The sequence below is a fragment of the Wolffia australiana genome, chromosome 1 (assembly GCF_029677425.1).
Source record: "Wolffia australiana isolate 7733 chromosome 1, ASM2967742v1".
NCBI lineage: Eukaryota > Viridiplantae > Streptophyta > Magnoliopsida > Alismatales > Araceae > Wolffia > Wolffia australiana.
The window spans coordinates 9965736-9981110 of record NC_135835.1 but is presented as its reverse complement, the minus strand read 5'-3'; the positions used below and the strand labels follow the sequence as shown (position 1 = coordinate 9981110).

General features: G+C 44.2%; 2 protein-coding genes across 8 annotated transcripts; both read left to right on the top strand.

Annotated features, from left to right (window-relative positions):
* Positions 1 to 5542: 5542 nt before the first annotated feature.
* Positions 5543 to 9497, top strand: LOC144705703 (PWWP domain-containing protein 5-like). Its single transcript, XM_078578477.1, has 3 exons — positions 5543 to 5701; positions 5782 to 8308; positions 9273 to 9497. Exons 2-3 carry the CDS (start codon positions 5851 to 5853, stop codon positions 9374 to 9376), a joined length of 2562 nt encoding a protein of 853 aa, XP_078434603.1. The 5' UTR covers positions 5543 to 5701; positions 5782 to 5850; the 3' UTR covers positions 9377 to 9497.
* A 73-nt stretch (positions 9498 to 9570) lies between these two features.
* LOC144705711 (uncharacterized) lies at positions 9571 to 14841 on the top strand. 7 transcript variants are annotated; one of them, XM_078578504.1, is made up of 13 exons: positions 9571 to 9670; positions 9939 to 10145; positions 10222 to 10469; positions 10546 to 10613; positions 10781 to 10923; positions 11036 to 11151; positions 11248 to 11454; positions 11542 to 11650; positions 11719 to 12289; positions 12373 to 12478; positions 12798 to 12944; positions 13346 to 13432; positions 14732 to 14841. In XM_078578504.1, the coding sequence occupies exons 2-12, from the start codon at positions 9980 to 9982 to the stop codon at positions 13427 to 13429; spliced, it is 1965 nt and encodes a 654-aa protein (XP_078434630.1). In that variant the 5' UTR covers positions 9571 to 9670; positions 9939 to 9979; the 3' UTR covers positions 13430 to 13432; positions 14732 to 14841. The 7 variants fall into 7 exon arrangements, with proteins under 7 accessions (XP_078434630.1, XP_078434622.1, XP_078434614.1 ...); XM_078578496.1 differs by lacking the exon at positions 14732 to 14841 and adding an exon at positions 14075 to 14654; XM_078578535.1 differs by having other exon boundaries at positions 9572 to 9670; positions 12798 to 12878; positions 14732 to 14840.
* Positions 14842 to 15375: the final 534 nt, after the last annotated feature.

Here is a 15375-nt window from a genome sequence, read left to right as displayed (position 1 = left end):
ATGAAGAAACGCCGAGAGGGCGGATGGTAACACTGATACCCTTTTTGGAGGGAAGAGTAACCCACGAACACGCACCTGAGGGCGCGAGCATCAAGCTTTGTGCGCGTCGGAGAAGAGTCATGGACGTAGGCCGTGCAGCCGAAGATATGAGGCAAGAGCCCCGTCCTCAAGGAAGCGTCCGGGAAGGCCGCAGTCATCCGGTCCAAGGGGCTGGAGAACTCCAGGAGCGGGGTGGGGATACGGTTAACGAGATGAGCACTCGTCAAAACCGCATCGCCCCAAAAATGCCTAGGCACCTTCGAGTCCAACAGAAACGTGCGCGTTGTCGAGGTAACATAGCCGATCCGCCGCTCAGCCATGCCATTCTGCTCGGGGGTGGCCACACAGGAGGACTCGTGGAGAATGCCCCGGTCAGCAAAGAAAGAGTCGAGGTCAGCGTTGAAGAAGTCCCGAGCATTGTCGGACCTAAAATGCTGGATGCCGCGACCGAACTGCGTCTGGAGCATGGTGCAAAAATGTCGAACATTCTGCGCAACCTCCGACTTCGCAGTCAGAAGGTAAACCCACGTATAGCGGGTAGCTTCGTCCACAAAGAGTAGGAAGTAGCGGTGCCCCTTCAGACTGGGCTGTGGGGCCGGCCCCCATACATCACTGTGGACACGGAACAGCGGGGTCGTAGTGTGTGACGGAGAGGAAGCAAAAGAGGATCTACGATGCTTGGCCAACTGACAAGCTTCACAAATCACAGTCTTGAGGTCCACGCCCAAACATAACGACGGAAACAAACGCTGTAAAGTAGAGAAAGGGGGGTGTCAAGGCGCTGATGCTCCATCAGAAGACAACCCCGACACTGCTCAGCCACCGAGAGTAGAGTCCGGTGCACCATGAAGCACTGGGAGCGGCCTCCGTCATCCAGCAGCAGCAGTCCATTCTCCCGCCTAATCGGTGTAGTTCGGCCCGCCTTGTCAGACAGAAACATACCGTCAGGCCTGAGGTGGAATGAACAGGAGACGACATCAACTAAACGCTGTGGAGACATAAGAACTGCCCACAGGTCGGGAACATGCAGGACGTTGTGGACCACACCAAGACCGTCCACATAGGCTGCCCCGATGCCAGCCACACGAAGACATCCACCCCCTGCCGTGAGAACAGTACGGCCACCCTGATGCCGCTCGTAGGACACAAACCGGGCATTACTCGGGGTCATGTTCGGTGGCCCCCGAGTCAAGGACCCAAGTAGTATCGGAGACGACAGGAGAGTGAAAAGCCGTATGACCACAGTACCATTCATCGGAAGGGGAAGGAGTGGAAGACGCACCAAAACCACCGAAGTAAGCCGTGGATGGATTCTGCAGGGCTGCCATCTGGTCACGGTCGGGCCAAATCTGCTGGAGCTGATCCATGGTCACTGAGGAGGCGCTGGCGGAGGATGAGTCAGACTGGGCCACCATGGCCTTGCCGTCGGCGGCCTCTTTCTTCTTTCTCCAATCATTCAGGCGCTTCTTGCACTTGTTCTTCCCGTGGCCCGATTTGCCGCAGTATGAGCAAACCGCCGTCCCAGCTGGTGAAGCAGCGGATGTGGGCGTAGGGAGGATCGTCGGGGGCTTGCCGCCGGAAGAAAGTGCAGACGCGGTGGGGGCAGAAAGCAGGGCGGTCGACTCGCCCGGAGGACCGGAGGAGGGAGTCCCATGGAGGAGAAAGTGACTTTCCTCCTCTTGGAGCTCCTTCACCAATTCCTCAAGAGCAGGTGGACCTCCTTTGCGGTGCAAAGCACGACGACGGATGTCATCATACTCGCGGATCAAGCCGCTGAGGAAGCCCATGATCCGCAAGAGGAGCACATTCTGGTACGTCTTTGACGTCGGGTCGTCGGGTGGAAGATAATAGTCCACCTCATCCCACATCTTCTTGTGGGCAAGTGCATATTCAGAGATGGTCAGCGTCCCCTGACGGAGATTGCTGGCCTTACATGCAAGAGCATAAAGGCGCCACCAGTCGTTGTCCCGGCCACAGAAGGAGCGCGCCTGATCCCAGAATCCTTGACCGCTTTCTGATCGAGAAACCGGTCGCGGAAGTCGGGAGCCAGGGTGTACGCATACAGCCAGCCGAGGACGAACTGTTCCTCAACGTCCCACGCCGCATGGTGTGGGTGGTCGACTGTAAGGGGCTCTTCAGTGCAGTGCTTGAAGAGCTGACGTGCCTTTAGGGCGGTTTCGACAAAGCGCATCCACTGAAGGAGATTCGGGCCCCGTAGGAGTGTCACCTCCGGGACCGATGGGAGCGGATGGGCCACCTTGTAGGACAAGGGCCTCTCGGCGAAGTCAGTCCTATGGCGTAGACTACTTCGAGACATTCTCACCAGTGGCGAAGATGGAGACTGTTCGTCTTCTTAGCCCATAGTAGCTAGTCTCTCACTAACACAGGTTGTGGCCTATCTCCCTCAGACCTTTTTTTTGAAGGCCCACAACACCTTTTGCTCCTTTCAAGCCCCTTTTGAGCATCGCTTAACTCTAAAAAATTCTCCAACTCTTTAAAAATTACCATCTTCTCATTCCTATAAATTTCTGCACATGTGAAACTATACAATACTCATCAGTACTAAAATTGTTTGAATTCAAAGAAGTCAAGGAGTTTAGTAAAAAATAACCATAATGTGCAAAAATTAGAATTTATAGCTAGTGCATAACTATTTATTTAATTCAAGTGATAACATGATAAATTCTAAATTAATAATACCAAAAAATCTAAAATGTATGGAATTATACATGCATTTATCACGTTATCACCTTGATATAGAAGATTGGACAGTGAGATCTATCTATTTTTTAAACTTGTTTTATATCTATTTCAGGTCCTCGAATTGGTTGTTGGGTGCTGACCCAGATTGCGAGACCCACATCGGGCAAATCAGGGCACACACAGCTGATGGGGCAGCTGACGAGGCCTGTTGATGGGACAGGAGGGGGGGTACATCGATCAAAACGGGTCTACAGCTGCAATGTATTCGTAGCCGTTGACTTGGATCGAAGAAAATTCAACGGCTGAAGGAGGGACAAACTTTTCCTTCGCCCCTGGCCATCCTTCTCGTCAGCCAGCTGCCAAAAACCGTCGACGAGGGGACTACATGATGGTCCAACGGCCTTTGGGAGGCTGTCGAACCAACCCTGCTCTCTAGGGGGGATCGAGAGACCTCTCTCGACCCTTTAAATGCAACTTTTTAGCTTGAACGTCGTATCTTTCGACTAGAAGTCTAACGACTGCGGAGGACCCTTTTGAGGCTGTCGCAGCAAGAGGAGGGGTGTGACAACCCTCTAACGGCTCCTAGACTTCCAGACAATGCAATAGGAGGCTGAAGAAGATGAAGACTTGTGCTAGCATGGGAGAGAAGCACGAGGGAATTCACATACGGAGGATCGCCGCCGCCACCACCTTATCTTTGATTCAAGGTGAGTTGGTAAGTTTTTCTTTTCATTTCATCTGGATGAGAAACTGTTATAGTTTTTTTACTTTGGATAGTTCTAGTTTAATCTAGATATTGCTTAAGTTTTCAATAAAATTTTGACATTGTGATTTCTATGCGGCATTTCATCGAACACCTCGTTTGTTTGATGAATATATCTCGATTTATATAAGTTTTCCCTATATCAGCCTTATAAATAAATGAATATAAATATATATACCTCTTACCCGACTCCTATCGAGCATTCTATCAAATGCCCAAGGGGTGTTCGACATAACTGCGTCCTCTTCCCCAATTTTCCTCTACAGAACCTATAGAAAATACTTATAAAAAATCATATAATAACTAAATAAACTACATAACTCTTTATTTCAACTAAATCATCCTTTTACTCCCTTAAGTCGACCCTAAAAATCTATAAAAATATAAGACACACATAATAACTATATAATAACTAAGCGAACATCTATAAAATTCCACACAAATATATTAGCTTCATCTCTATACTTACCTATCTACTTACTTTTTTATACTATATTTAGGTAATTAGCTCATTCTCTCCCTATCTATATTCTTAATATATATAAGGACTTCTGTAGCTTACCTATCTATACTTAATTAAATAATCTTTCCCTATCTATCTAGCTTCTTATTGTTGTTTTGTTATTTACTCTTATTGAACTATTTACTCTTATTAAATACTTGTCCATATTTTCACTATCTATATTACTAAAATTCTTAAATATAATATCTAATATCTTAATTCTTTATTATTCTTAGTATCTAATACATATATACATATAATATCTGATATTTTCTCTTCTATATTTCTCTTATTCGCCTATTATTCTATATACTTACTACTACTTAGTTCCTCTTTAGTATTATTATTATAGCTTATTATCTAACAACTCAATTAATAATACATCCCTAAAGGCCAGTCCCTGTGGAGGCGACCATACTCACAGTATACAGGAGTAAGTTTATATATTTTATCAAATTTATTTGACTGTAGGCAAATTAAATCTCAACGACATTTTAAAATAACTACGCAATTTGCTTCCATCAACTATCCCTACTTGCAATCATGTTGCCTGTCTTGGAAAATGTTATCTTTTGAACCCTTTCAGATGTTAGGAGTTTCTTTAAGAAGTTTCTATGTTTCAATTTTCAACTGAAAAGATGACAGATGCTGCATAGCCCTTTCAGATGTCTTTGAATGAAATTCCTTCCACAGAAGTTAAAGTCTTCATTGGTTCTACGAATGAACTATCTGGTGGTATGCAACAGTGCGGTAATGCTGATTGATAAGACCATAAAGTTGCTGTTTAATTTAAGTAACTAGCATATTTTTATCCGTGCAAAGAGTTTCAAATAGGGTTGTTATTATATATTTTTATCCACGTAAAGAGTTTAATTGTTATTCCATGTGAATCCTGATTTTTCCATATTTTTCTGTTAATTCATAAATTCTGGACTTTATTTAAGCCTGGAATAACTCTATTTAAATGGAAATGACAGGTTTTAAATTTTATTTTAGTAATAATTAATGTGGAGATGAAGTTATGAATTTTCTAGGTTTTTCTGGAATTTGATCGATTTTTTTTGGGAATTTATTTGAGAAAGAAATGATTAGTAAATAGTAAAGGATAGAATTTTAAGGAAAATAGGACTTTCAAGCAATTTCTAAAGTTAGAGGGAATGTTCTTAAAATTTGGTTGCAAATATACCTTTAAAAGAGCTCTCGGTTGGCTGTTGCAGGTGTTAATATCCAATACAAATAGTTGTAAGGGCGGAATGAATTAATATCGACTTTTCTCTTTTTTAAGAAATTACGTGCGATTGGAAAGTCGCACAAACGATGCGAAACTTCGCACTGCACCGAACGACATCCGTACTTCCATCCCGCTCGCACTTGTGCGAATTTCCGCACAAATTCCTACCGGCATCGCACAAAGGGTTAGATACGGTGAAAAATTCGCACACCTGTGCGAATTTTTGGACCGCACTCCACGACCTTCCCTGCGATCGGATCCTGTTTCCTTAAAAGGGTTACTGTCACCGGGCGGTGAACTTCGAACCGCTTACCTCCACTGAGAAAAACGCCATTAATTGCGCAAGCTGAACATCTGTTCCGCTTCGTCTTCCTGTTCTTCTCAGTTCTTCCTGCTCGAAGCCGCGAAGATCGATCCATTTCTCCAGTTGTTCTTCGCGAAGATCGTCCCGCGAGATCGAACGGTAAACGCGCACTGTCTCGTCCGTCGTGCTTGATTTCCTTGAATCCTCATCTCATATTAACATTTCAATCTCTGGTGTAGGCGGGCGATTTTCTAGGGTTAGGGTAATTTACTTCTTCGCGGTGTTGTGCGTGCCAGACTCTCTGCTTCATGTCGACCAGCTCTCCCCTTTCGGAGCCTGCGGCGGCAGAAATCTTGGACCTCAACGCAGTTGCCGAGATCGCGGATGAAACAACGCCGGGGTATTCAGAAACTACCGGAATTGAACGCTCGTCTCCGACCAGAGTGCATTCAGACGGCCGAGAAAGCGTTTTGTCTCAGGAAATGGCGTTGGAAAATGTTGCAGCGGAGGAGATTCAAGGATTGATCTCGGAGTCAGTTGCCGATCCTCTACTCCACGGCTCTGAAGATCTCACCTTTACATTGAGTGACATCACAAATGGCTACACAGAAAATAGTCAATTAGTAGAGGACATAGGAACTGAAATTTTGGTAGAGCAAGAGATTGCCGTAGAACATGCAGATGTCGTCAAAGAAGATGCAAGCCAACTTCTCACAGAACCGGTTGTCGCCCAAGATCTGAACACAGTTGAAGAACAATGTACGACGTTGCCACAAGCAAGCCAAGAGAAAGCATGCGATCGAGATGAAGCATGTCTAGGCGAAACCGACCGCGATGGAGTCCTCGGATCTATCGATCAGAATGGGGTCGAGATTATGGAAGTGGAGTTGAGTGATCCAGGGAAAATTGATGATGACTCCTTTCATGAAGTATCTGTTGCGGAAGCTTCTCAGGAAACCTCGGCTGCTGTTCTTGATGTTCATCGAAGTGAGGATATTACTGCTGGAAACATCAAGAACGTGGAAATCGAAGAGAACCCAAATTTGAAGACTACGATTCCCGATTCTGCTGAAGAAATTAAGGATGTTTTCTCTGACCCTGGTTACGTTGATGAATCGTCATTCTCAGTGTCTGATTTAGTGTGGGGCAAAGTGAAAAGTCATCCCTGGTGGCCTGGGCAAATATTTGATCCCTCGGATGCCTCGGACTTGGCTTTGAAGCATCAGAAAAAGGACCATTTCTTAATTGGGTATTTTGGGGACAAGACTTTCGCATGGTGCGATGATAGCATGCTGAGGCCATTCCATGGATGCTTCTTACAATTGGCAAATCAGAGTGCGTCGGAGACGTTTGTCGTAGCGGTTGATAATGCCCTTTCCGAAGTTTCCAGGCGCGTGGAGCTGGCTTTGTCCTGCCATTGCACGTCGCAGCTCCTCTTGAACGAACTCAAAACCCAGAAGGTTGAATGCGCTGGAATTCGCAAAAAATCTTTTGTTGCTATCCCTGGTAAGACCTTTACTTGGCATCCCGATAAACTTCTCCATTCCATCAAAGTTCTGGCTCAGTATCCCTGCCAAGTGACGGACAAACTGGAATTAACTATGGCAAAGGCCCAGGCGTTATCTTTCAATCGTTCAAGAGGCAAAACTCTGATGTTTACTCCCGTTTATCATGGCGACGAGAAAGTGGAAGCCAAGATCAGCAAAGGAAGAAGAAAGGGTGAGAAGAAGTACGGCAGCTCCGAGAACGGTGATGGGTTTGAATTTCCTGGGAAAGGTAAGAAGAGGAAGCCGGAGGAATTCGGCGGGCAGGAAGTGAAAACCCCGATTATGGGCAAATCTTTCAAAATTGGCGAGTGCATAAGCCGGGTGGCAAGCAAGCTGACCAAATCCCCGTCCAACGGTCAAATTCTTCGGAAGAGCTCTTCGGGGAAGGCTGTTTTTGATGTTTCTTCCCACGCCCCTGATGAAACCGGGCGATTGTCGAGAGAGATGCTGTCACAGCTCGTCTTGGCAGCGAGAAACCCAGCCAAAGGACATTCTTTTCTCTCCACAATCGTCCCATACTTCACCGAAATCAGGAAACTGCGCGACGCAGCCTTCAAGAAGAGAAGAGGCAGGAAGAAGAAGGCGGAAACCTTGGAAGAGCCCGCAGAGAAGATTCCGAAGAAGAGAGGTCGAAAGAAGAAGTCTGAGCCGAAACAAGAGGAGGAAACAGAGGCCTGCGCCCAAGACTACATGACCGATTCTTACTGGACTGACAGGCTTGTATCTTCCTCTGCGGTTCAGAGCGCAGCAAGGAAGAAGGCGAAGCTCTCTCAGGAGGCGCTTCCCTTGAGCAAAATGGAGGTGGCCCACCATCTTCGTATCGACGCGGTGACGTCGGCCAAGCGAAACACGGCGAAGACGACAGCGACGACGACTACGCCGACGACGACGACGACCTTCTTTGGAGAGAAGCGGCCCGGGGAGGACTGTTCTCCTACTGCGCTTATTCTGAGCTTCAGTGAACCAGGGGCAATTCCCTCTGAAACGGATCTTTTCAGAGTTTTTAGCCGTTATGGGCCTCTCAAGGAAGCCGAGACGAAGGTCGACGCCATTAGCAAGTCGGCCAAGGTTGTGTTTAGAAGGCATGCGGATGCTGAGGTGGCCTTCAGCAGCACTGGCCAGTTTGGCTTCTTCAGCCCGTCTCTCCTCAGCTTCAGACTCAAGTCCCCTCCTTCCCCAACTACCTCTCCTCAGTCCAATCCCAACGAAGACTTTGCTGGTATATCTCTCTCTCCCTCTCTCATTCTCCATTCCTCTTTTCAGTATTATTATCTCTCTCCCTCCCACTAGACCTCCCATTTCTATTGCTCTCTCTTCCACTCCATATCTCTCTCTCTATCCATTCCTCTTTCTGTATCTATCTATGTATTATCAATCATCTATCCATCTATCTCTCTCCCTCTCTTCATTTCTCTCTCTGTATCTATCTACACATTATATTCATCTATCTATCTATCTCTCTCTCTCTCTAGCCCTCCCCTTTCTCTTGCTCTCTTCCACCCCACCTCTCTCTCTCCCCATTCCTCTTTCTTTATACATCTTTATATTATCAATCATCTTTCTATCTCACCCCACCCTCTTCCACTCCATTTCTCTCTCTCTCATTCTCTCCCCTTCTTTCTCTCTTTATGTATCTCTACTTGTATATTTATCAATTTCTTCCTTCCCCCTCCCTCTCTTCTAACTCTAGTATTAATTCCTCCCTCTCCATCTTTATCTACCTATTTATCTCTTTAGATGTCTCTCCATGTATATCGCTATCCCTCTCTGTATCTATTTATATCTCCCTCTATCTAAAAAGCAATCTATCTATCTTCATCTCTCCCTTCCCCAACTCCCTTCTTTCCTGCTCTCTCTTCCATCCCATTTCTCTCTCTCTCTCTCTCTCTCTATATATATATATATATATCAACTTAAGTATTTATCACCTATCTATCTCAATTATATATCCCTCTCTATCTTTATCTACCTATTTATCTCTTTATATATATATCTACTTGGACTGAATGGACTCTGTTCTTGGAAGCTTTGGATGAGCTCTATATATATATATATATCTCAACTTAAGTATTTATCACCTATCTATCTCAATTATATATCCCTCTCTATCTTTATCTACCTATTTATCTCTTTATATATGTATATATCTACTTGGACTGAACGGACTCTGTTTTTGGATTTAGATGAGCTCAAGGAAGCAGAAGAACCAGGAAAAGAGACGGAGAAGAGAGAGGAAGGAGCAGAGAAGCTGAATCGAGAAGAAGCAATTGGGGATTTAGAGCGGTGACTGGACTTGTACAAATCTTTATTTTTCTAAATTTTTGTTATCCCCGGATGTAGCTTTATTGTAAATTAAACCCCCCCCTGAAAAACTCTAATTTAGTAAATTTAGTGAGCTGGGCTGAAAATCGCGTTAAATGGGCTTAATTGCGGCCCACTAATGAAACATAGCTAATTTTCCCGCCCACGGAAGTTTGAATTGAGAGTCTGCGAGATGTCGGAGATCTTGAAGCGGCGAGCAGAGGAGGCTTCCATGGCGGTAGGGACGTTCCAACGAGGATATTAGGTCAACAACAGGCGGGTATCTCTCGTTACATCTCTCTCTCTCTCTCGATTGTTCTACGGCGGCTGATCGGAGATTCGTTTTGTGTTCGGAAAGTTGTTGTTTTATAATAGTTTTTTTTTTAATTTCTTCCATGTAAGAATTCTGTAGATGCTTTGGCAGTGGAAACTTTGGGTCTAAGCTACGACGAAAGATTTGTTGTTTGGATCGCGCGGGTGCTTGATTTGTTTCCCGTTCAAATTTTGACTTGTAATTCATCCCACGGCGTCTTGTGTTTGGATCTCAGGCGACGGGAGAGGTAGTGTTCAAGATTGCGTTGATTTTCCGATGGTTGACGATAACAACAAGGAAAACATTTGTTCGGCCTCGGAAAGCAGCTATGATCTTGGTTCGCATCCACAGCCGGGCACACAGTCTAGGAAATCAAAGAAAGGGGATCGTTCCAACTTGAGGAAGAGCTTGACCTGGAATCAAGCTTTCTTCACGGAAGAAGGTCTGGTATCTCCTACTGGCCAATTTAGCCCGCTCTCTTGTGCTGATATTTTTCCCATTATTTTGCTGTTGAGCAGGCGTTCTGGATCACAGTGAATTGTCCCTGCTCTGTGTCTCTGCCACCAAATCTAGCGCCAGTCATTGGAAAAAAAGTTCTCCGACTAAGCCCAGTGATGATCTTTCTCCGTTGAGAAGTTTTGAATTTAGTGCAGAAGGGAACTCTCACGAAACTCTGGGCGTGGAATCCAATTTCAAACTAAAGAAGGCCTCCCATTTTCTTTCCGATTCGATTAAACCACTCCTTGAGGACGCTCTGATTAATGAGGTTAGTTTGGAATTCATCAAAACTGATAATTTAGGACCTAGGTCATTTGCTAACCGAAGATTTTGTCATTTTTCAGGTTCAAGAAAAAACTAAAGCGTTTCAGGGTACCACTAGAAACATACTGGTTGCTCCATCCACGTATTCATATCCTTTTCTTTTTATGTATTACGATTGGAAAAGTCATTTCGCAGCAAATCTTTTTACGTATCACCGAGTGGTGAATTCTTAAATGAAATCTTTATCATCGACTTTGAATTATTATTAAATTTCTAAAATTGAGGGGAAGATTGATAGTCTTGACGTCTTTTAACGCTAAAGAGAACGATTGATGCTGGAACAATCGCACCATCAAAACTCCCAAAGTTCTCCACCCTAACGTCACATGCGTCCTCAGTGTCCTCTTATGTGAATTGTAGTACACCGACAAGGCCAGCGAACAAGAATTTGAAGCCAGGTTAGTTGATGGGTTTGTAAAAATTTCATGTAGTTAATGTCTCATCATAATGTAGAACCTTGATCTGATCATGCCATCCATACATATAGGTTGAAATTGTTTCTTTTTACAGGCAAGCGGGTGGATGAGAGTGCCAAATTCAGAAGCTCCATGCTGGCACCGACGAATAATAACATCTCCCTGACAACGTCTATCGAAAACTCTGAAGAAGCCGCCAAGAGAAAAAGGGTGCGAAATGTTTAGTTTTTTTCTTAAGTTTTCAGTAAACTACGCTTTAAGGGTTACCATATCCGCCTAAATTTTACCCTTTTGGCCTATAAACAGGTCATCGATGATTCTGATTTGCGGAAGCACACTATCAGCTCTCTACCAAAGCCTCAAATTCCCCCATCATCAAGAAGCTTCCTTACAAGTTATGGATCATCTAGGTTTGAAAAAGTTGAAACTACACTTCGAAAAAATCCCGGGAGCACCCAACTTAAGGCTTCGGGATTGAAAATGCCGACTCCTTCTGTTGGATTTTTTTGTTCGGTACTACTGTTAAATTGTGATGCTCGATATTCCTTTCATCTGTTGGGTATAGAAATCTAAAATATGTTGCGTGTGGCAAAATTTCAGGATAAAAGTCGCTCTCTTGCCCAGAAAGAATCCCAGGCTTTGTTCAGTAATAATCAGCCCTCAAGTGCATCCATATTTCTGACGCCCATGAAGGACCTGAGGGGAAAAGGTGGTTTCAATTACATATTGTTTCTTATTCGCGGACTTCTTACTAAGTTAATCTTCCTTGCATATTAGGAAATCAGTCAATAATTCCAGATATTTATCACAAGGCGTCAGGAATGAAAACCACTCTGAATGGGGAAAAGGTGGAAAGAAAACCTGTTCAAATTTGTCCAAGTGTTGGAGATGAATCATCTATTACTTCCAAACTGCCCCAGGAAGAGTGCTCCGTTTCTGGGGGTTCAGCGACAAGAATTGTCAAAGTTGATAGGTGCGAAATCAATGCTCCTAATGTTTGTGGTGCAATCTCTGACGGAAAGCCTGATGTTCACTCTAATTCTGCGGCCCAAAATCATCTCAAGCTCGTCGGGAGATATTCTTCTTTCAGAACAAAAAGGGATGCAAATTCACACTTACCGTTGCCGTCTTCGTCTTATGAGAAGCGTTTTCAGCCGTCGCAATCAGAAACCTCGAAAAGGCCTGCACCAATCAAAGATCAGGACGAGAACGCATCTATACTAAAGGTGCCGAGCGCACGGCCAGTAAAAGTCAACGAAAACTTAATGAAGCAACGAGAAGCAGAAAAAAATAATCAAAATAATGAAAGCCAACCTGCTAGCCGGTGCCCTTGTATACCCTCGTCGAGGTCAGTATACTTTTCTCATGAAGTTACGGAATTTTGATAACCTTGAATGATTTTGAAGTTGCGTTTTGATCATTGGCGATCAGTGAGGATCCCGTTAAGGAGCCAAAAGATACTTCTATCCTGCTGAATCAACTGAAAGCAGCACCATTCTCCGATGAATGGATTGCGGCGCTGGAAACATTTGGCGAGGTAATTCCTTCCGTCAATTTTGCTGTGGCCAGATGTTTAATTCTAATTTTTTCCAAGAGCACTGGTATAAAGGAACTATTTTTGGTAATGTTGATTGGTAGAACTGCTAGGATAGACTGTGTAACGCTGTAGGACGTCGAGGATAGTCGTTTATTTCGTTATCATCATGTGAGTCAAAAATAGTCTTCGAAAAGTGAAAATTTTGTCTAAACGCATGTCTGTCTACTTTAACGTCTTGTCACATTTTATGGATGTTTCTTAATTCCCGGGCTTTTGGGATTTTTGAATGTGTAAAACATATTTTTTTGATGTACTTCAGGATATTCTGCAAGTAAAATCTGGGGCCGTTCAGAATTCTCCCAAGGAGAAATCTAACGCCGAGCCAGGACCCTGGTCGCCGGTTAGTGAACTCTCATTATTGCGCTCCCACGTGCCATCACTTCGTAGAGAAAGGGTGAAAGATCAAGTTAGTAAGAGTGGGATGGTGCTAACATATTTCAAAATCTTCTTCATCCAAATTTGCATCCTTTTTGTTGTTCGAATGGTTTCCATTTTGTATACTCATGTCCCAGTACAGATCTAATGATTTATCTAATTCGATTTAAATATCAAATTGTACTCCAACAGTGATCTACATAACTTGATTCATCCCGGAGCCCAGTAGGGTCCGGTTATCTATAAGATAACAGATTTTAATTTCATCTCCTGATCAGCTTTTTCTTGGTGAACATAATCGGCAAATAGGATGCATAAAAGTGATTTGTGGCGGTGAACTGATGTCAAAGCAGCATATGACGTGCGCTTTTTTAAAAATCATTCTTATTACTTTCTTTCTCCGTATTTATTGTATTTTTGCATCATTCGCAGGTTAAACGAAAAAATCTGGACGTCGGGCCTTACGATTGTACAAAGTACACTAAAAACCTGTCAGCAACGGATAAGTCTCCCTGATCTGTGGGTTCTTGATTTTATTTCACGCTCGATGCTTGATGCACCGATTAGTTAATATTCTGATAATACTTTATTTACAATCGGAATAAGTTATACCATATTCCCCTACGTTGAAGAGTCAATTGGTGACCATATTTCTACCACTTAACCGACCACAATCTGTAGATTTTGTGTCTGATGAAATACTTAGCGGATGGAGAGGTTGAATGATACAACCTTATACCCACATTTCAACTGTCTGTTCCTTTAGGGGCATTTTGATTATTTCACCCTCATACATGTATTTCCTTTTAAAGAGGCAGCTCTCAACGTCCATCTCTTCTCGTTGTTCTAGGGAACGGCAGCCGTCATCCATAACGTCACACGTCACGGTGACGGCAACGTGACGGATGACGTGATGGTGACGGTGATGAAATTAGGGGCCTGTGACTGTGACAGTGACGGATGACGAACTGGGTGTGACAGTGATGCGACGGTGACGGAGGGCCTCTGACGAGTGACGTGATGGGACGGCCGTCACGGATGATGGCCGTGATGGATTTTTAAAAATTACCAAAAAAGCTTAAAAATCGTTAGATTTAAGCTTTTCGACGGCTGAGATTTTGCCACGTGGTGTTGCTAACTCGATTTCTTGGCATTTTGCAGAAAAGTCCCTGCATTAATTCGCGCATGCAAAAGGATGTCGTCCAAAGATAATTAGAGATATGCCCCTCCAATTCTCTCTCCTCCGCATGGTTGTTTTTCCCGTCACACATGACGGTGACGCCATCCGGTGACGGGGAATCTGCAAAACATGACGGTGACGCGAACGTGACAGATTTTTCCGAAATCCTCGGACATGTGACAGGATGGTGACTTGACGAAACTTTCGTCACGTCACCATCCGTCGTGGATCGTCATCCGCCCCGTCATGTCCGGGGCGTCACGTCCAGACGCGCCGTTCCCTATGCTGTTCCCCCAACCACCCGGCAATCCCACAATCCAATCAAACCCTTAACGTGTCCGTTTGATTTTCTCTTTGCCTTTGATTGTGGAAGAGCAATAATGATCATCCGATCCCCATGATCGTCAAACCTTAATCGTGTCTTCAGACGGCTCATCCCCGGTTGATTTGGGTCTCCTCTGTTTCGTTTTATTTTTTCCCATTCCCCTATATAAACCTAAATCAAGGTTTGTAGAACTGAATGTGTTGGGTTTTACAAAATTAAGGCCTTGGTGTTTTTGTCGTGCTGGAAGATAGTGGCTCCCTGTATATTGCCTCTTCCCTGATTCATCAATTAACTTGGACGCTCTTTGATGCAGATGCTCGTGCTTTCTGTGATGTAATTTCTAAGAATATGGTTCTGGCAGCATAGCAATAATCTGAACTAAAGTGATAACTAGTGTTAATTTTCTCTTCCAAAATCATTCGTCTTTTTTTAATGTTTTTAGCTGTTAATATGTAGCCTGCCACAACTTGTCAGTCAACTCAATCTCAAAAATTGATTCAGATTTAAGTAGTTCAATCCAGAGAATGAATATCAGATTTAGTTGATTTAGTTGTGTGGCTTGGGTTGTGACACAGACCCTTAATGTAGGTTTGAATCTGGAAGGGGAAATAGATGAAACTCGAGGTAGATTTTCCTGGGGTTGGAGGGTAGAACGGGAATGATTTGGGGTTGAATAGAGGAGGCAGGGATTTACCGGGGAAAGCCGCCTGAAGATGCAGTGAGGGGTTGATGATTGTCAAAGACTAGAAGAGAACTGATTGGCATGGGTAGAAATCAAATTGAAGGGGAGCTGGCTAAAGATTATGTGAGAGGATCATGAGGATAGGAAATCACTGGACAGGACCAAGATGGGGAGGATCAAGATAGTACACCTAGAGGCTGATCTTACCTTAATTATTGACTACCCTCCTAACGGGAGGGCTACACATTTATAGAGGAAGGAAGCAATCTATCCTA